A 22,260-nucleotide genomic window follows, 5' to 3' on the forward strand; every position below is an offset into this window, starting at 1 on the left:
ATATAGTGACCCTGAAGAAGTACTCTGTGATTTCTGGAAAGTAAACTTGCTGCAGATGTATTTCTGAATGAAAATGAGTAGTTTCTTCCTCTTTTTCTTTGACACTGGACCAATTTAAAGCAGAAGAATTCCTTTTCCTTTATGATCACTTACTCAGATCCTAACACCCTTCATTTCTTGCAGATTCTTTCTCTAAGACTGAAATAGAAAATACTCACCTCTCTTCCTCTGGTTGCCTGGAGAGTGCGTTCAGTGTGCTGGTCACACAGCCTGCTCCTGTGACAGGGAGGGAGGAAGCCGGACCCCTAGATATGGGATGTGATGCTGTGACCTGCCCGCCCCTCAAATTGCAATTATCTTTTCACCTGTAGCTGCAACCTGAGACAGGCCTGGTGAACTGAGAATATTTGTGAGAACCTGTTTTTCCCCACCTAGTTGCTAATTGCAACGCAGCCACTTAAAGTTTGTAGTTATCGTCTCCAAAGGGACAATTTTAATGTTTGAGAGAACGCTTTTTTTCCCTTGATCCCTGGAGGCAGACAGAGACTCAAATGGATGCAGCAGCAGATACTGAGGTGTGACATGTGAAGGCCTGGCAGGGAATTTCATGTGTCTCACTGAATTTGGTAGTTCTGGAAGGCGGCTCTTGGAAAACAGCAAAAGTAAATAGAAGGAAACCTTTTATTGTGCTTCACTTTTTGTGTTTCAGAACTATTGCCATTTTTCTCTTTTTATGAATTGAAGGTTTGAAAAGGGGAGGTTTAGTGAGAGAGTTGTATGTAGATGTAAGGGTATAGTGTAGGCATCGGTGGGCATAGTAGGAAAGAAAGAAGATGGTGGCAGATGCAGTCTGACCACAAGGAGCCAAAGGAGAGACAAGACGGACCGGGAGCAGAGCCTGTGGTTTCCATAGTCATTTCATCTGTCTTTAATCATTTGTTTGCTTAAAATTTTATTTTGCAGAGAGGCAATTTTAGACTCCAAGTAGCACTGTAAAACATCAAAATGAGCATCCCACTAAGTTCTGGACATTTCTGAGTTATGGTAGTCCAATTTGGTTTTAAGGAAATTAAATTTAGGGATTTAAAATTCCTATAATGACCACTGGTACTGTAATTTGCCTTTGGTGAGGTTGATCCATTTAGTAAGAAATTCACATGAGAAAGGACCTCAGTTTTTAAACATAAAATTATCCTCTGTGTGTGTGTTGCCCCCATAATGCTTAGAAAATGAGTATTCCATTTCTTAGTGGTTTTTCTCTACAGTTGAGGACAATTTCCAACCAATAAGCTTTAATTGCTTATAGTACAGAAAGTTCATTTCAAACAGCCAACAAGGCAACCCCTGCCAAGGCCAAGAAGATAGCATGGTCTGGGAGGAACCAGGCAGAAGGCTTTGTTTTAGCCAGTGTTTAGAAGTCAGGCCTTCCAAAAGAATAGGATCATAGCTGAAAACCCCGGCACCATTTCAGAGAAAGAAGACTTGTTCCTGAAGGAATGGGTTGAAGGCTAACCAGCTTCAGGACAAGAAGCCCCTGTTCTGAAGGACATAGGCTGAAAACTAGCCAGTTTCAGTAAAACATTCTGATCTCAAATCTGATTGAAGTGCCAAATAAGTCCTCAAATACGGAACAAGGTCTTAAATACAAAGATAAGAAGTTTAAGTTGATTTTGAATAATGCCTAGAGAGCTTCAAGAAGGGTATGGGCTCAGATGCAGAAAAAAAGATGTACCTTCAAACTCCAAGGTCAGCAAGAAAAGCTAATGAGTTATAATGGACTCAATTGTGGGCACTGCACCTGTTTGCCCCCCAGCCCTGAGGCCATCATGTGTCTTCTGTGGTCCCTCCCTGTACAGGCCATCAAAATGTTGACCTGAAATAAATAGTGTCCTGATAGTTGAGGGTTGTAGAGAGTTACAGTTTGGGGTCTACAACCATGGTGAGCCATGCACAGTTCTCCACTTGGCAACCAATGGTGAAGACTTTTATGGAGAGGGAAAGGAAGTTAAGAGAGTTTTAGTAAACCAAGTGTCCATGACTTTTTATTAATGAGCCGTTGCCAGGAGATAAAAGGATTTTGGTTAGAAAAGGAAGGTTCAGACCTGGACCAATGAAGATGATCCCTGTGGGGAGAAAGGGTGTCACTGTCTCATAAACTAGAGGGCCAGAAGGTGAAGCCTGAAGGTTTGAAATTCAAGGTTCTAGTACCAAGGAAACTGGGGCCACCTGTACAGAGGTGTGACATTTGATGAGAAGGAGATGCCTCGAGGTGTGAGTCTGGGAGGTCGTGTGAATCAACAATGTTTCCAATAAGAAGTCATCAAAAATTGTATTCCTCCTGCAGTTCATTTATTATCATGTGCTGAATTCATAATCTGTTTTTTTTCCAGAAATTATGAATCCATCAGTTTTTCTAGTAGTGTCTCTAAATTCTAACCCTTTTTAGCAGTACAGTTTAAGATGCTGAGAACATTTTATTCTAGAGTACTGGTTAGTACTTTCATAAATTTTTCTAAGATGAAACACATTTGCAGGAAGATCTTATGAAACATCTGAAAAAATGATATTGTCTGTAAAAATAAAGGACATTAAATGTTGGTTATTAGAGACCTGATTTACTGTAATGGAATTAACATGGAAATTTGGTTATCTCTGTGATGAACAGTATTTTAAGAAAATTACTAGAGTTATGACTGATAACATTACACTAGGATATATGGTAATTTTAGGAATCTCATATAATTTCTACAACATTCATATAATATCATTTACCCACATAATATAACTGGTTAAGTGTTATCACCATTTATTTGACAAGAACTGGAATTAGTTTAAATGCATTCTTTTATGAGGAAAGAAAAAAAAAATTGAGATAATTCAGAGTTCCTTTGAAAGCCTCAATAATGCCCAGATTGCTAAGACTTCATTTAGAATTTTCTTTTGGAAAGCTTTTTAAAGAATCAAAAAAGAAAGAGAGAAAACCTTAAAACACTTGATCAAATGGGATCATGGGTCACTGAAACAGTCATTACTTATCCGTTTAATCACAGTAACAAACACATCACAGGCAAATGGGGAAAGTTACATAGTTGTAAAAAGCTTTAGCTTTTAAAATGTTGAATAGATACTTTTTTATTTCTTTACTTCTAAGTCATCAATGACCTGATATAGACAACATACAGAATTTTTGGCGTTTTTTTAGACAGATTACATTAAAACTGGAAAAAGGCTGTTCACAATCTCTCATTAAGCCCAGAACAACAGTGGAAAATAATTTTATGCTTTAACAGAGAGAAAACAAACTAACATTAATTTTGCAACAGTTTAATTAAAACTCATAGAGTTAATTGATTCCAATCTTGCCAATTCTGACCACACATAAACTTCTCTAAAATTTCTTTTTGTTTTTTTTACAAACCTTTTACAATATTCTATGTCCATTTTACATGAAGTAAGAGCTGTAGGACAAAATAGACTTTTAATTTCCTTGAAAAAAAATCTCAGTACCTTAACCTCTTTTTAATTCCTAGACACATCCTACTTTCTTTATTATTTCTAGTAGCTGTAACCATCTTTGTTACCAAGAATTCTTAATCATTGGAGATCTCAATTTTTTACAGTGAAAATAAAGAAATATATACTATTGTGAACTGAATTAGCATTTCATAATTTCTGGAAACATGCTACCACATAGTACAATTCTTCACTAAGTCTCAAGCCATGTTTACTAATTGACACAAATATACTTAATCTCAGAGTTTTAATTTTAAACTTTACTCATGAATCAGGTACAGTACAAAACTCACTAGTTCATAAATAATAACTTGAAATTTAGTTGTGCTCGCTCAGACAGCTAATGTCTTGTTATTTGTTGAGAAGACTTTTAAGATCTATATTTGACCTTGTCACACAATTTTATAGAGGCTGTGAATTGGAGTTTGGGGAAAAGGTCCTTCTACTATCATTTTCTGGTTACAGTGGTGTCTATTTTCTCTCTGTCTCTCTCTCTCTCTTTTCTCCCCCTAGTTTCAGGTTCCACTGATTGAAATAAGCTAGGTTAATGTGAGCTGGGTTTACATTTCAAAGACCAAATAAGACATGAAACTTTAAGGCACAAGGAAAGAAAATCTAAATTTTTTCTTAGGAGTTTTTGGAATATTTTTATCTATTGTCATTAGTGTTAGGGGATTTATTATTCAATTTTTTCCTTCTTAAGCACAGGACAGTTTTGCCACAATATCCTGATCCTTTAAAATATCTATACACATTTTGAGTGGAATAGGGGAGGTTTTGGAATTGGTACAGAAAAGTGGGCCATGTCTTGCGTCTGGAGTGCATTTCTAGTTTTCTGGAGATTTTCAAAACTAAGAGAGTTGTTTCTATTAGCCCTTGAATACTGACTTCTGGGTGATCTATTTCCTGTTTCCTGTTGGGGGGGTGGATAATTGCCAAAGTGAGGGTAATGTTTCTTTGTCTAAGAAGGAGAGTTTATGTTTGATATATATTTTATGTCTAATTTCTGTTCTTTCACCTTAATAAGGGATTCCATAAGGCAATTTTGTTCTTTCTTTTGTACCAATATGATGGGTGTTTATAATGAAAGCTATCATATTTTTCTTGTTAAATACACCCAATTTAAAGGATCCCTGTCTGAGTAAGTATCTCACCCCTAAAAAAAAAAGTACATAAAGAATTCCTGTCTGTTCATGAACAAGTGGGATGGTATATTATTTTCACATAGTAACTAAAAAAAAAATGCCTTTTTTATTAGCTTAATCAAATATGCAAATAGGTATCTCAAAAGAGATGATGTAAGCCTTAAAAGATCTAGAAAGTTCACTGTCAGAATTAGTCTAAGAAAGTAAAAGTACTGAATTGCTATAGTAAAGAATGGTGTAGTGAACACAGTGTGTGAGGTGCCCAGGAGGCAGTAAGATGCCTTTAGTCCTAGACACGCTAATCTGTGGCACTGGGGAGGCACTGCTGGAATGGGGCTTTTCCAGCACTATCAGTGCATTGCAGGTTTGTAAGACAGAGGCTCCTTATGGACTGCGAGTCCTTGAGAATATTCCCCTGATTCTGGAATGGCTGTCAAAGACAGTGGTTCTTAGGACTTTGTGTCTTGGAACCCCAGTCTGTTCATCTGACCACCAGATGCTCCCCATAAGTGCACATTTGAGATGACAGACCATAGAGAATTCTGGTCATAAAGCCAAGCTCTAAAATTGTAGAACAAGTCAAGAAACCGAAAAGCAAAAATACCTTGTGCAAAAATACCACAGTCAAGTAGGTGTATATTGTTGCCAATCTTATGAGAATGGTTAATTTACCAGTCTGTGAGGCAAGTCCATCTGCAGGACTCTATAAAGGGTCTCTGCCTGCAGCTCTGAACCATCATGACCCAACAGACAGAAGCAAAGAAAAACTGTGACCATCTCTGGTAGGAAAAGATCAGTTAAAAGCCTGAGTACTCATTTACCAAAACCAGAGTCACTATGTCCTAAGGACTAGCTACAAAATATTTTATCAAGCTAATCTAAACTTAGAGAGGTAGAAAAGAGACTCTTACCACTTTTCCTTCCAACAGACCCAGTGGGCAGGGATCTAGGAGCCTGACAGGGCAAGAAATCTTATCTCCTGCAGGTCTTTGGTGTCCTTGGGATTCTTAGAGTTGCCTGAGGGCAGAGAATCACACAGCCAGTCTCCTTGCTACCTCACCAAGTGTTGGGGAGGGGAAATTTTTCCTTCTACTTCTCTTGATTTCTTGTGGATGGTCTAATAATAAAACTGACACAAGACAGAGTGACAGGAAAAAAGAATTTAAGTTGTAACCAGAGATGTCTCCTAGAAACAGGACCTAAGAGGTAGCAAAAGCAGGCAGCTTTTATCTCTCATAAACAAGTAGCAAGAAATTTGAGAAGAATTGACAGGACAGAGAAACTTGGATTTGATGGCTTACTTAGTAAAAAAACAAAAAAGCAAAGTCGGCTTCAGAAATAAATTATTTAAGAAGAAACAAGATCTGTTCATAGAGGCTTCCTGGTTCTAAATTCCCTATCTGTAGAGATGATGATGTTTTTGAACTTCCTGTTACAGGGAGGGAATCTTTCAGATGGGGAATTTATTTTCTCCATTCAGGAAAGGGTCAAATTGTCCCCCTTGGATTGGTCGTTTCTCAAGTACTTTAATTCAAAATAACCAATATGCTATTGAGGCATATTTTGTGGCAGCCTGCTCTGGGTTCCAACACATTCTAAATAGTTTATGCATCATCTGCAGATTCTTTTTGCGCAGTTTTAAATAATGCATAGGCTGTAGACTCGTCTAAGACAAACATTTATAAAGATAGAATTGAATATATATTGACTATATAAGCACATCATTTTCTAATATCATTTATATGGATAAGGTTGTTTAATTAGGAGCAGAAGTTCAGTTTATCTTGTGTACCACTCTTATAAGTATTTCATAAATGACATGCATTCAGTCAGAGGAATGGATATAGAACCATTGTAAATATACATATAATTTACATATTTTTGACAGGTTTGGGGAATTTTGAATTCCAGTGTAATCAAAACAGACCCTAGGTACTCTGGAGTCATAGCTCATGACAATGTAGGGGCTCAGAGCTGAGAAACATGCTGCCAACAGCTTAGCAATGTTCTTTAAAAGTGTAAATAGCTTGCAAGAAGAGCCCACATAACTCCTATGTTTTTACCTTAAATTGAAACATGAACTTAAAATAGGCAAGGAGCAGCCCGGCTCCCCACACACGTAAAAAATTCAACTGATCCAAACTCAGAAGCAAATAAAGAAAACAAAAAAAATGCCTTTAGGGAGCAAGGGAGGGGTGTCCGTTTCTCGACCCTTCCCCGCCCCCCGCCATGCCCCTCCCTTGGCCTGGCCCCGCCCCCACTTTCCTGCTCAGGCCGGGACACTATTCACGCCCACTTCCGGAAGCGCTTGACCTAGGCCCCGCCCTCAGCAAGTCCCGGAAGGAGCGGGCACGCGCAGCGTCTGGCACACCGGAAGTGGCTCACGCGGGGCTAAGGTTGGCCGGTGTCTGTGAGTTTTGGTCTTAAGTTTAAACCTGACCATCTCAGCCCTACACGCTGGGGTCTTGGGATTGCTACGGACGTTAAAACTCCTGCACTCGCACCTCCCACCTTAGGTAAGTGCTGGCGTCGGTGTGAGACGCCCTGAAGCCTGAGCGCATGGCTGCTGGGTCGGGGGTCCGCTTTGGTTTTTGAGTAAAATCTTTCTGAGGACTTCCCGCCTATGGACTTTCGGCCTCGGGCCATTAGACCCGCCTGCCCTGTTGTTTCCCTGCTTCAATCACTTCTCTGACCTCCCCTCCCACTCCACGCTTTATAAAGTCTTGGGAGATGGACTTCTGGGATAGATTCAAACTCTTTGGGCCTCTGCCCCATGCTCACCCCTTTTGCCGATGGGAGATCTGACTTCCAGTAGACCTTGGGCTTCATTATGTGCTCATGTAATATAGATAAATAAGAGTCCTGTAGGTGCCCTTACAGTTCCGAGGCTAACCTTAAAAGGTCAGAAATTGGGTGGTGGCCCAATTCCAGGGAATTCCAGTCCCTTCCCCTAAGTAGTTGGAATAATTCTCCCACTTGTTAGCATATGAAGCCACCAAGCCCATAAAAACTAACAACCTTCACACCTGGTGGCAACTCACCCTTATGAGTAAGAGGACCTGCACTCTGTCTATGGAGCGTCTCTACTTTTACTTTAAACAGCACTCCCAACTACACACACACAGGTCATGGCCTTTCTCTTGCTTCTTAAACAGCCTGCATTATATGGAGTATGTATCTCTCCAAATAAATCTACCTTTTCTCAAACTGTGGCTCACTCTTGAATTCTTTCCTGCAAGAAGCCAAGGACCCACACTTGGTGGGGAACATCCCAGGGACTCAACTGAGGCCTGGAACATGGCGATCCTCTCACCCTACATTCATTTTTCCTGTATCAGTGTCCCAGAAGAGCACACTTTTCAGTAGGGTGCGATTTAGGACTGAAAACCTTGGAGTGTCCCTAGAGTGTCACCTCCCCCACCCAGTGATCAGGAGCTTTGTGGACGTGATTGTAAATGGGGAGGCCAGAAAAGCAGGACTAGGGAGTAAGTAAGATCAGGAGAAAGAGACAGAGGGAGAATGAGGAGAAATAGAAAAGGGAAAGGGTGGAAAAGATCAGTGAGGCAGCCCATAAAGAGAAGGCAAAATAGAGGATGGAGGAGGGGCTTGCAAAGAGCAAATGAAAGAGAATAAAATAACTCAGGAAAGTAGCAAGAGGGGAAAATAGAGAAATGTACAGGAAAGGGAGGAGCTCCAGAAAGAGGAAGGGGAGCAAAACAGGGAAAGGGGCCCTTTGTTGGTAGAAGTGTGGAACAAGAAAGTCAAAGCATTTCAGACAGAGAGAGTGGTTAGGAGAAAAAGAGTTGTGGGAGCGGGATGCAGGGACAGAAGGAAGGATTAGGGATGGCAGAGTGAGAAACAGCACTGAGAGAGCCTAGCCAGCTGCGGGGGTCAGTGAGTCGTGGCAGACGGGATGTAACAGGAAAGATGATGTATTGGAGAGCAGAAGGCACACAGAAATGTGGGTTGGGGCAGATATATATGGAGATTGGAAACAGACTGGGGAGAGGGAGAAACAGGAGATAGGTTGAGATAGGTTTCAAGACTTGTGCAAAGAGGTATAAGGAAAGGAAGACAGAAAAGGAGAGAGAGCAGTGGAGGTGAGGGAGGAAACAAAAGGAAAAACAATGGAGAGGAGGAAAAGGATACAGATTAACAGAAAGATAGTGGAGAGAAAGAAGGAAAATCTAATTCTGGATGAGCGATGGGGCGATGGAATATGGCTGAACAGGTTGTGATAAACTTACTTCTGGCTTTATAATCTATTCAGTTTAAATTTAGCTTAATCCTTTTTAATTTTACAGATGAGAATTGCAAAACTCCTGTTTATAAGACTTGTGTATTCCATTAATTATTTGCCTCATAGAATAGTTTCCATTTGCAGCCTTTCTTCAGGCAGCGAGGGGAGACTTGTGTCAGTGGGTCACCTTCTTCTCTGGGGATGCTGTGAGGGAGGAGAACTGGGACAAATGACTGAATGTGTCACTACATGATGCTTTTTAAAGGAATATTAAAACTGTTGGTTTTTCTTTTAATGAATGTACACTTTTCTTTCTACTCCTCTTACATTTAATTCACTATTTTTAAAAGCATATTGAGATAAATGATAGTATACTGAATTTCTGCTTTTATGTAAATCATTAACTTCTGCAATAAGCTTTGGTGACATATAATAAACCAGCTCTTATCATTCTATTCTAAATATGAGATAGTCTCATATTTTAAAATATTTTGATGCCAGAAGTCATTAGATTAAATAAAAGTCCCAGATTGTTTTCCCTATTAAATATATTGTGTCTAGTTCAGATTATAAGGCCTGCATTCTTTCTCCTCTTTGTCCTATTTTGGAACATTTTTGGGTACTCAGTAAATAATTGGAGACCATTTCAGTATACACTTGGTCAGGACATCAATGATCCTAGTTTAGTGAGTTAGTCTAGTATTTAGCAGCTTCTTTTCTTCCCTTTGTGTGGTGTGTTGAATTAGTGAGCTGTGAGTTACAAAGTAGATGTTCCCCTCAACCCCCTTTTGTCCCTTCTGTGAAAATGTTCAGCTCTGAAGACTAGGGCTCTGGCTCATCTGTTTCTGAGGACAGATACCAGCCCCTAACCGAGAGAGAGGTGAGAGGAGCTGTCCTCTGCATGGCTTTTGGTCAGGGCTGGGTCTGTGACTTGAAGATGCGGGCCAGGCCTTCATAAGTCCCCACTGATGCAACATGTGTGTGGCCCTAACCGGGAGGGTGAGTTCTGAAGACGGGGGGTCAGAAACCTTACTTGTTAGTTTCCCTGTAGGTGTTTCCCATCCTGAGTCCCTCCTGGGACAGTGTGCAGCAGAGGTCTGTCTGTTCCATGTAGTGAGGTCTCCCCTGTGTGTGTGTGTGTGTGTGTGTGTGTGTGTGTGTGTGTGTGTGTGGTTGTGGTACACGAAGTGGTATGTTGATTCTAAGCATTAAGCAGCGTATTTTGACTTTCAGGATTGATGTCTCAAGACTGAATGTTACCTGAGAAAGAAGCCCTGAAGAGGAAGAAGAGGGAAGAACAAGGAGTCAGGAATGACTCTTTCTCAGGTAAAATCACATCCTTAGTTTCTTGTTCAGTGCTCTCCATCCTGGACTGAAGATCTGAGGCCGTGTGGACTTGATAATCTCTCACCCTCAAGTATCCTGCCTGATAGGTTGGCTTGAACTCACCCCAGGGCCTTCCCTCAATCTTCTCCCATCACCACACAACTTCTATTTGGTATTTATACTCCCTATATGTATTTATGGTGATTAAAGTTAAATATTTTAATACATAGTTTTTCAAAGTTTGAAGTGCTTTTTAAATTACTAGGCTCCTATAGAATAATGTTGACCATCTTAATTAAGTTTAGTATAAATTATACATGTTCACTGTACCAAAAAGTTTGAAATGCACAAGTAAGAGATAATAGAAAATGAAGACACATTCAAAAAATGTTTTTTGGACACGGGCAAATTTTAATTCCTTTGAGTTCCACGTGTATGTTTGTAGGCGCACTCTTGTGAAAGTAAGCGGGGGCCCGTGGTGTGTATCAGCGACGTCATCATTTCATAAAGAAGATTTGTATTTATTTTAAAATTAAAAGTATATCTTAGATGCTTTACATGTTCTTAAGTCTTTTCCTATCCTGCCATGTTAATGAGTTTTGAGTAGAAGATTGTACCTCCTTGTATGTATGTGTGTGTGTACACGTACATATTGGCCTTTCCAGGAGTTCTGTGTTTTCAGCCTGTGCTGAAAATGTGTCATGTTTGCTAAGTTAGGAAACAACTGTGTCATCATACATTTAATGTTGTATCTGTTAACTTAAATGTGTGCTGCTGTAGGTTCCATTCTAAAGCTGGACCAACTGGCTCAGGTGATGGTTTTGCCATTCAGTAGCTGCTGACTAGCAGAGTTGGGTCCTCTATAAGGTGGGAAAAAATCAGATGCTATGTTGTTATAGGAGGTAATGCTTATGAAACATTGAGAGAAATGCATTGTGTTTGGGAACTTTTGGTTGTTCTTGTAATTATCATTATCCCATGTTTTCAGTGCTCACCTTTCTTTGAAGTGACTGTGGACTCTGTCATTCCTGAAGACATTAGCTGTGCTCTGCCTCCCCTAGGGATGGACACCAGCACCTCTCTCCTCTTCTCATTTTGTGTGAAGATAAGCACTCTTCTGGTGGCATCTTGGTGAAATGTGTTTTCATTTCCAGAACGATGACATTCAGGGATGTGGCCATTGAGCTCTTCCAGGAGGAGTGGGAGTGCCTGGACCCTGCTCAGAGGGCCTTATACAGGGACGTGATGTTGGAGACCTGCAGGAACCTGGCCTCCCAGGGTGAGGATCACTTCCCCACAGAAGTTGGGATCTGCCCCTGGTTATCTTTGCATTTTATCTTGAGTCTCTTGGAAACTGCTGAGTTACTTGACTCCTGCCCCCTTCATGCTAGGTAATGGTGGTTTTGGAAGTTGAGTAAGCCCAGAAGCTTATGGCAAAACTATAAAATATCAGGCTGGCTGTCCTCCTGCACTTCTGATTTAGTAGTTCTTGGAAGAGAGCTACATGTCTGCATATTTGCAATATTCCTTTAGGATTTGGAAGGAGACAGTCATTGAACAAATTTGTGATGTATTATTCTCTCCCATCCGTAACTTCCTTCCCATCTGAACAAAGGGCTGGAGTGTATTATGGAAAAGCCACAGCACATCAGTCACCTTTTTCATTTAAGCAAGAATCTGTCTTTCTGAGGTGAATATTATTTTCATTTTGGAGAAAGGGGAAGACCCCTGGCCTCTGAAGAGTGAGGTGAGAATAACGGGGAAAAAAATCCGATGTGCGGGGATATATAAAAGTATGAAGACAAGTGAGAACTCAGATGGCAAAGCAGTGATGACTTCCTCAGGTATTTTTTAGGAAAGTCTTCCTATATGTGAGAGGTCCTTGGGAAAACAAAACTTTATTTCTGTCAGCTTTCCTCTCCTCTCTCTCTTCTTCCTGTGTCTGAAATGTTCCTCCCATCCCCAGTGGCATTTGAGCTGTTGCAGAGACAAAGTCAGAGCCTTCATCATGACTCACATTCTGTCACCTGCCCTCTGTGGTCTTTTTTTGTATTTGACTTTGGGGGGTTGACCTCTCATTCTATACTCAGTTCTCCATCCACACGCATCACAGCCGAGGTCTCCCTGGTCGCCGCTCCTGTCCTTCTCCAGCTTCCATCCCCATTTCGTGTAGCCAGAGACCTTTTTTGGGATGGAGATCATTGGCTGCCCTTCCATCACATCTGGGGCCCCAGGCCAGTGCCTGGGCCTGCCTCAAGCCCTCTCTGCCTGTTCATGTGCCTCAGCCATTTCTTCATTTCTGCTTTTGCCTCCAGGATCGTGCATAATGGAATAGCATGAATCTTTGGAGGTTGTTACACACCAGTAGCATAAACACAGTGGGCAGAGAGAACCTTTCTTTGATTGCCAGTCCTTCATGGGGACCACATCTCAGGCACGGCCTGGGGTGTGCAGGCAGGCCCAGGGCCCATTTCAGCATCCCACAAAATCTGACCCCCTGGCTTTGCTCTCATTTCTTTTCTTTTTCTCCCTTTTACTGTGGCTACTTAATATGGGAACATGGAAAAACTTTGGCTCTCGCTGATTTCTTTTTCTTTTTTTTTTTTGAGGTCGTGTGATTTTTTTTCTCTGAAACATGCTTTTGAAATACATCTACTGGGTGTCTGAAATTTTATCCTGTTTTCTGCTGTGAGAGCCCACCCTTTAGGTGCTGCTCATCTTTTGGTGAACTCTCCCACAAGGAGCTTTACTGAGAAAAAGAAAATTCTGAATTTAGAACTCTGGTTTAGGTGTCACAGCATCACACTGCTGTGTAGAGAAGTGTCCCCGAAGTAACTCAGTAGCGTGGCCAGCGTGTTCCAGGATGCTGAGATAGAAAGTGTCCCAAGAATGTGACACAGGTGGTTCCAGATGTCCTTCTGGTTTCTGTGGATCATCACTGGTGTCTCTGTCAAGGGCAGTGTGGCAATGTTGATTAAGTCTACTAACAGTCATCCTCTGATTTGAGGCATAGGGATTTATTTTAGGGAGAAAATTGCCAAGTTCATAACCCCATATCAGTGAGACCATTGACCAAACTACTCATCTCACAACAGGGTTCATTCCACGTGTGTGGCATTGTTCATTGTTCACAAAGGTGATTTTGATGCATCCTCTCGGGGAGTTGATGAAGTTCGTGATGCCTATGTTACAACTGAATTGTACCCTGTTGGTTTTGTTTCAGACATTCTTGCTACCATCTTGTATTATACATGAATTTTCTTTGATTTATGTAATCATTGATTACTTTTTCCTGGTCACACTAATAATGTTTTTCCTGTTATAGCTGTAATTAGTGGGTCTATTGGATGGAGGAATGAATACTGTTTTATATATTTTGCAAGATTTCCTTCTTGAATGTTGAGGGTTACAGCTCAGCAGCAGTTTCCTCAAAATGTCTATAACTTGTAGAATTTTCTGAACATTTAATAATCACAGTGATTCCTTTTACATTTGTTTTGCTTAAATAATGCCTGCTTTATATAATTAACACATGCTTTTTCATTTAAATCAGTTTGGATTTTTAAAATTGGGAATATCATATATCTTGAATATATTTTTGTTATTAACATACTGTCTTTATACCAGAAATGTAATTAAATTGATTGGCTGTAATTTGTCATATAAGATACCTTGGTTTCTCTATAGCATAGTTTGTTTTCCATACATACTTTTTGGCTTTCATGTGAATTTTTCTTTCATTCTTTCTTCTTTTGTCTGCTCCTTCCTCTGGGTAATTTGAACTGATGTACCTCCAGGTTTGCTGATTCTCTCTTCTACCTGATGAGACCTGATGTTGGACCTCTCTAGGGAATTTTTCATTTGAGTAATTTTCCCTTTCAGCTCCAAAATTTCTATTTAGCCTCTCTTCATAATCTCTGTCACTTTATTGATATTCTCTATTTGTTTAAACAGTGTTTTCCTTATTTTCATTAATTCTTTGTCTATTCCTTTTAGCTTAAATAATTGATATAAAGTATTTGTTTAGTAAGTCTGAAGTTTGGGCTCCATTATGGACAATTTATGCTATTTATTTACTTTCCTGCATGATTCATACTTTATTGTTTCTTTGCCTGCTTTGTAACTTTTTGTTTAAGAAAAAGGGATATTGTGAATATGTTGAGAGTTTGTAAATCATAATCCACCTTCCCCACCCACATATTTTGTTGTTGTTTCTTCTGACTGCTATTGTGTGTTTATTTCTCTCAGCTAATTTTGTGTAGTATGTTTTTCACTGCCTTGGGTGGCCACTGAAGTCTTGGTTTGCTTATTGGTCAGTCAGTGCCTGGACAGATATCCTTAAATACCTGAAACCCAAAGCAAAACAAAACACCTTACACTCTTTGTAGATGAGCTCTGTGTGCTGGAGAATGCCTTAAAAACTTAAGCAAGAGTTTACAGTCCTGCCTTAGCCTTCCCTTCCTGCTTGCACAGAATCTGATGGTCAGCTGCAGGTAGCGGCTTAGGGGCTTTTCAGCTCGTTTCTCATATTCCCATTCCTGGGCCTGCTCATATCTGTCTTGATCCCATGGAACGTGTGGGAGATTTTCACAGGCCTATTTCCCAGTGCAGCTCACTCCCCAGTGTTTTTCTCAGGGTTTTTGGCTTGTCCGTTCTTTGCCACAGTTGTTACACATTGTCCTAGGTGGCCGTGGCTAATACATTCCCCTTTAAATGTTTTCCACAAAGCCTCCTTGTGGCACTTCCACCCAGGTGTGGGTTTGAATCAGGCCAATGAACGCTAGCACTTTGAGCTAGTCCTTCAGGGAAACATCAGGCAGGTCAAAAAACAAAAAAACAAAAACAGCCAAATTGTAAGTTCTGTCCTGTCACCTCTCATCCTGGAAACCTATAGCAGCTTGTGGGCTGCCATCTTCAAGGCCACTGCAGATGAGGAACAGGGATGGCGTCAGCTGCCTTTTTTTTGGTTGAGTGTCTTCCTGTTGCTGGAATCCTTTTGTTAATTTCCAGAGTTTTTATAAAGTTGATTCTGACAGTTTTTGTCAGTTCATTTCTTCCGTTATATGGGGAAATACATTTGGAGTTCCCTGCTTTGTCATTTTTGATGTCACATTTTCCTTTTGTTAATGTCTATAATATTACATATTTACCTGGACCTCTTATTTCAAAATCAGTGGTTTCCAGCATATTTTACACTTCTCATATTCTGTGTTCTTCCTGAAATTTCTTTGATTCTTTTAATTTTATAATGTAAGAATAGATGAAACAATATTTGTTTTAAAAAATATAATAAGAATTAAATTATTATGTGAAATAATCTTTTATTCTTACAGGTGAATTCTTGAGAATTGGACTCTAATGTAAGAATAGATGAAACAATATTTGTTTTAAAAAATATAATAAGAATTAAATTATTATGTGAAATAATCTTTTATTCTTACAGGTGAATTCTTGAGAATTGGACTCTATATATATATATATATATACACATATCTATTTAACAATATAAATGCTTATTATTTATGACTGGATTTGTCTAAGATTACTAACTATTTATTATTGTTATTTTGATTAATATACCATTAATATTAGCATATATTATGTAATATAAGCCCAGTGTACTAATTGCTAATGTTGCAGTATGCCTGTTTTGCATGAACGTATGTGTATAACAAGTATTGAGAATAATATTTTGTTATTCTCACAGTGGTGTTTTAATGTTGTGTATAAGAATTCAGTAGTTAACTTTATTTTTTTAACATTTTTTATTGATTTATAGTAATTTTACAATGTTGTATCAATTTCCAGTGTAGAGCTCAATTTTTCAATTATACATGAACATGTATATATTCATTGTCACATTTTTTTCTCTGTGAGCTACCATAAGATCTTGTATATATTTCCCTGTGCTATACAGTATAATCTTGTTTATCTATTCTACAATTTTGAAATCCCAGTCTGTCCCTTCCCACCCCCTGCCCCCTTGGCAACCACAAGTTTGTATTCTATGTCTATGAGTCTGCTTCTGTTTTGTATTTATGTTTTGTTTGTATTGTTTGTTTGTTTGTTTGTTTGTTTTTAGATTCCACATATGAGCGATCTCATATGGTACTTTACTTTCTCTTTCTGGCTTACTTCACTTAGAATGACGTTCTCCAGGAGCATCCATGGTGCTGCAAATGACGTTATGTTGTCTGTTTTTATAGCTGAGTAGTATTCCATTGTAAAAACATACCACATTTTCTTTATCCAGTCATCTGTTGATGAACACTTATTAAAAACCCACAGCTAAGGAAAAATTCAACAGTGAAAAGCGAAAATCATTTCTTTAAATCAGGAACAATACAACAAGCTCACTCTCACTTCTTCTGTGGAATAAATAATTGGAAGTCCTAGTCACAGAAATCAGAAATCAACAGGAAATAAGAAGCATGCATATTGGAAGGGAAAAGTAAACCTGTCATTATTTGCTGATGACATGATACATTCTATAGAAAACCCTAAAGCCTCCACCCAAAATGGATTAGAACAATGATGAATCCAGTAAAGATCTAGGATACAAGATTAATATACAAATATTTGTTGCTCATCTATATGCTAAAATTAAATTACCAGAAAGCAAAAGCAAAAAACAATTCCACTTAAAATTGCTCAAAAATACTTATGAGATGAAAATGCAATGAGATGAAACACCTATACTCTGCCTACTGAAACACTGATCAAAGAATTTACAAATGACACAAAGAAATGGAAAGACTCTCATGTTCTTGGATTGAAATAATGTTAAAATTGCCATACCACCCGATGCAATGTACAGATTTAATGCAATCCTTAGTACCCATGACGTTCCACAGAACTAGAACAAATTATGCTAAAACTTATATAGAATCTAAAATGACCCTAAACAGCCAAAGCAATCTTCAGAAAAAGAACAAAGTTGGAGGTTATACACTCCTAAACTTCCAACTGTACTACAAACCAACACTCATCACATCAGCCTGGCGCTAGCACAAAAACAGACATATAGATCAACAGAACACAATAAACACCCTGAAATAAACCCAGACACCTCTGGTCAATTAATCTATGAAAGAGGAGGCAAGAAAATACAGTGGAGAAAAGACAGTCTCTCTAATAATATCAACATTTGATGGTCACATGTGACTCCCCCAGCTTCGGGCTATGGGCAAGGACTTGCAGGACCAAAATGTGACAATGTGCCCTTTCAAACTTAAGGAACTTTCTCCTGTTTCTCAATGACACAGATCAAAGTTTTGATTCTTAATTTGGGTGATCCTCATTTTGCCTTATATTGCTGGCAAATGCTCTTTGCTCTTGAGGTAAGGAGGTAACACTGACTTATGTGATAGGCAAGAAACTCTAAAATTGGCCTTTTTAACCATCTGATCTCGGTGCTTTTATAGGTGAGAAACACATCTATATATTTCCATCAATAAATGGATATTCTTTTTTTTAAATTGAAGTACTGTCAGTTACAATGTGTCAATTTCTGGTGTATAGAACTATATATACATACCTACATTCATTTTCAATTTTTTCATTAGAGGTTATTACAAGTGGATATTCTTCTGTTTAGACGTTCTATCACCAAACTTGGGAGAAGGAAAAAGTCACTCTTCATGAAGTGTAATTTGCTAGAAATTTTCCATATCACCTAGATTTCCAAATAACTGAAAATGATTAGATTAGTTGAGCAAAAAATGCCCAATGCTTTCTATGTAAGTGCTATGGTCCAAAATAAATTATTGCATCATGTTCTTCCTTTTACTTCTTTGGAAATCCTGGTAAGGTTCTTTGTTTGGTTTCATATTCCTACGCATAACCTAAAGGAAGGCACAGTTCAGTGGTCTCAACACTAGGAAACAACTCATTTTGAGTAGAAACACTTCTCAGGGGAGCACAATATACAAGAAGACACATGAAATTCCCTGAAAGGTCTTCATGTGTCACACCTCAGGATTTACTGCTGCTCCCATTTGAGTTCCTGTCTGCCTCCCAGGATCAAGGCAAAAAAGAGCTTTTCTTTAATTGCAGTACTTCCTTGGAGAAGATAACTACAAACTTTTAATTGTCTTTTGATAATTAGCAACTGGGAAATAATTTTTTCACAAATGTTTTCAGGTCCCCAAGCCTGTCTCACATTGAAATTACAGGTGAAAAGATAATTGCAATTCTGAAGGGAGGGGAGGGGAGGTCACAGCATCACATCCCATATCTTGGAGTCCAGCTTCCTCCCTTCCTGCCATAGGAGCAGGCTGCTGTGACCAGCACACTGAATCCACTCTCCAGGCAACCAGAGGAAGAGAAACGAGTATTTCCTATTTCAGTCTTAGAGCAAGAATCTGCAACAAATGAGGGGTATCAGAAAACTAGGTAAGTGATCATACAGGAAAAAAGAACTGTTCATGTTGAAATTGGTCTACTGCCATAGGAAAACAGTAAGAAAGGATAAATCCAAGAACTAAAGGGAGCTATTAAAGGGAGAAGGGGATGCTAGACCAGCCCTCAATTTCTATTGCTTCCTAATGACAGTGATTGTAACTGTTTAATCCAAATGATATGAAACCTGATTTTAAATGTAACTGATGATTGTAATTCAGAAATGCCTCTGTAAACAGGTTACATCAGAGTAATCAGAGGGTACATTTTTGAGGTATCCAGGTGTGTCAATACCATCTCTATGTTTCATAAAATCTAGAATAAATTTACAGGAATGATCAACTCTTTTATACAAGTACTGTATTCCAATGACTACTGCTGGAATAAAAACATTTTCTCTTCTTCTGTGTGTAAAAAGTGCTTAATGGAGACATTGTTTCCTAATGAAAACATCGATCATTTATTGATTTTTGCCAGCCCATTTTCCATTACATTCAAGAAGAGAAATGTAAAGCAAAGGTAAATGCAAAAACGGTTTTCAGACAAGAGCTATCAATATGAAAGTATAACGTGGCCTATGTTCTGGTTTATAAAATTTCTTATCTTTGAAACTCTGCAATTTCATTTTCTACAGGAAAAATATATCAAATCTTAGTATTTGTATTTGCTAAATATGTGATACATTAATGTTTCAAAAACCTTCAGTTACTCTTAATACATTGAATTTCCTGCTAATTAACAGATTATTTTGTGAGTTGAATTAGTAATATTCATCTTCCAGACCACACTACTTCATCACATATTGCTGTTTCAGGTGTCCTAGTTCAGGGTATGACAGTCTTCAGTGATTCCTCTAATAGAAGTCATTCCACTTCTTTCATAAAAGCAAGGTAGTGTTTCTGTTTCCAAAACAGAAAGCTTACAGTGCATTTTAAAAATACAGTTTTACAGGGAGCAGTTCCCGAGAATTATACTACAATCAACGTATCTAAATTTTGTTAAGATATTTCCATTTTAACCATAATCAATACTGACATATATGTTGAATATATAAAGATAAATGGAAATGTCTTACTATAAATATACTGAAAACATACCAGCAAACCATGAGTGAAATGACAAACGTATAGGAAAATATTAATATACATTAGTATTTTACAGAAAAATAAATAACTAGCTTTGTTAAAATATCATTGTGTTTAAATGCACTATTAGTTTACCAATCTAGCAAGGATCTAATCTCCACATTATGAAAGGGTTTTAAATCTGTAAAAATCATTAAGCCTGATCTGCCTAAGTGCTCCTTATGTTTTCAATGAAGATACTAGTACTGACCCTCGCATGACATTATGAAGAACACAGAATGTATTACATGCAATACTTTTACATAGGGAGCCATATTTTGTAAAGCTCTTTCGCTGTTACATATTCATCTCTCAGACACCCGATTAAAAGAAAGAACGAGGAATAATTATCATTCAGGGGGAACTGATATAAGTGAAGAATATTGAATGAACTATCCATTTCAATTTCAGGATCTCCACTAGAAGTAAAAGCAAGGTAAACTAATTGATATGCTACACGGCGCTGTGCCTCGTACCTCCATAAAGGAATATCCAGCTCAGAAGAAGAGTGTCTTCCCTGGGACTTGACAGAATGGCCACCAAGCAGCTGGCAATAGGAGTGGTCATTTCCTTACAGACCATAGCAGGACTTCTGGGGAATTTCTGTCTTGTTTATCATTTTCTCTTCCTTCACTTCACAGGAGGCAGATTTAGGTCCACAGATTTGATTCTCAAGCACATGGCTTCAGCCAACCTCTTACTCTTTCTTTCCAAAGGAATCCCTGACACACTGACAGCATTTGGGTTGAAAATTTTCTTCAGCGATGTTGGATGCAAATTTATTTTTTATATTCACAGAATGGGCAGAGATGTGTCCATGGGCACCACCTGCATCCTGAGTATCTTTCAGGTGATCATGATCAGTCCCAGTGGCTCCAGGTTGGCAGAGCTTAAAGTAAAAGCTCCCAGGTACATGGGCATCTCCAATATCCTCTGCTGGATCTTGACCATGATGCTAAATATTTTGGTTCCTTTCCATATAACTAACAGAATAAACAATACAATCACCTTAAGCAACATAGATCATGGCTACTGTTATGCATTAAATTGTTGTAAAATCACCAAGTCACTCTATGTGCCAATAGTATTACTCCATGATGGTATCTATTTGGTGCTGATGGTCTGGGCCAGTGGGTCCATGGTTTTTATCCTGCACAGGCACAGGCAGCGTGTCCAGTACATTCACAGGAACAATCAGTCTCCTAGAACCTCCCCTGAAACTGCAGCTACCCAAAGCATCCTTGTCATGATGTGCTTCTTCATTTCTTTGTGGACACTTTCTGGTACCTTACACATTTGTTTGGCAGTTTTTAACAATCCTAGTTTCTGGTTAAAGAACACTGCTGCCCTGATCACTGCATGTTTCCCGGCTGTCAGCCCCTACATTCTCATGATCCATGACTCCAGAGTACCTCAGATCTGCTTTCACTAGAATAAAATACAAAAATCACAGAAATCTATCACAAATATGTAAATTACAGGCATATTGACAATGATTCATTGTTTATCCCTAAATCTCATGAAATATGACATTTATGACTCAGTTTACAAGAGAGAGGTAAATATTTTTGCTCCTAAATGAATGTCAGCATCCATAGCAATGATAATAGTAATGAGATGCATTTATCAAGGTCATAAATATCTAACTCAATAATTATTAATAATTTTAGTGGAGGCATTCCAAGTTTATACATTGTTTAATCTGCAGCTGTGGAAACCATCTGCAGATTACTGATAAGCTATCCAGAACTTCTTGAGACCCAGAGAAGTCTGCCCCTATATGGGGACATAATTGATTCCTTAACAGCATATGGATGATTTTAAATTAAGGTTACTTAAAAAATGGCCAATGCAAGAGGGACACTTTGATTCTCCCCTATCTCCCTAAAAGCCGAAAATATATTTCCCATGTGAAATGTGCCCTCCCTCTTCTGGATGTTGAAAGACATCTTCATCACTAAAGGCAGGTAATTCAGCGCTGAGAAGCCTGTATAAACAGATCTTGTGACTTCTTTAATAATGTACTTCTCAAGCCAATTATGTGTAAATCTTTGACTAAATAAGAACCAGGGGGTGGGTATAGCTCTGTGGTAGAGCACATGGCTAGCTAGCATGCACAAGGTTCTGGGTTCCATTCCCAGGATCTTCACTAAAAGAAAAGAAAGAAAAGAAAACTAATCAATACCATGTCATTAGTCATTAGGTCTTTGTCTATGAGATCTTTGTAGACACAAATTAAATCTTTTACTCCTGTTAACTTATATTGTATTAATTTTATTATTAGACCAGCCACCAAACCTCAATAGAAATAGCGGGGATATTTCCTCCTCCTGAACAGGTGTTTAGCCAGTAAGGAGACTGGCTGGACCCAATTCCCTGCCTCCAGGCAGCTGCAGCTTTTACATCCTGAGATATTGACAAGGCCAACAAGAGATGAGGTTTCTTACCTTGTCAGCCTCCCAGACCTCTGCCCACAGGGTCTGCTGAGGGAAAGTGGTGAGGGTCCTTTCTG

At 38.8% G+C, this 22,260-nt stretch overlaps 1 protein-coding gene across 10 annotated transcripts in view; it reads left to right on the forward strand.

Moving 5' to 3' along the window:
- Positions 1-22,260, forward strand: part of LOC116282204 (vomeronasal type-1 receptor 4-like) — a 72,285-nt gene that overhangs the window by 19,469 nt on the left and 30,556 nt on the right. For 3 of the 10 annotated variants that reach the window (XM_072968537.1, XM_072968540.1, XM_072968541.1), the window contains exons 2-5: positions 10,132-10,224; positions 11,379-11,503; positions 18,494-18,618; positions 20,160-21,276. In XM_072968537.1, coding sequence (XP_072824638.1) covers positions 20,281-21,180 — 900 coding nt within the window. In that variant the 5' untranslated portion in view covers positions 10,132-10,224; positions 11,379-11,503; positions 18,494-18,618; positions 20,160-20,280 and the 3' untranslated portion in view covers positions 21,181-21,276. The other 7 variants (XR_012076093.1, XR_012076090.1, XM_072968539.1 and 4 more) reach the window with 6 other exon arrangements.

Source organism: Vicugna pacos, chromosome 9 (genome assembly GCF_048564905.1).
Source record: "Vicugna pacos chromosome 9, VicPac4, whole genome shotgun sequence".
NCBI lineage: Eukaryota > Metazoa > Chordata > Mammalia > Artiodactyla > Camelidae > Vicugna > Vicugna pacos.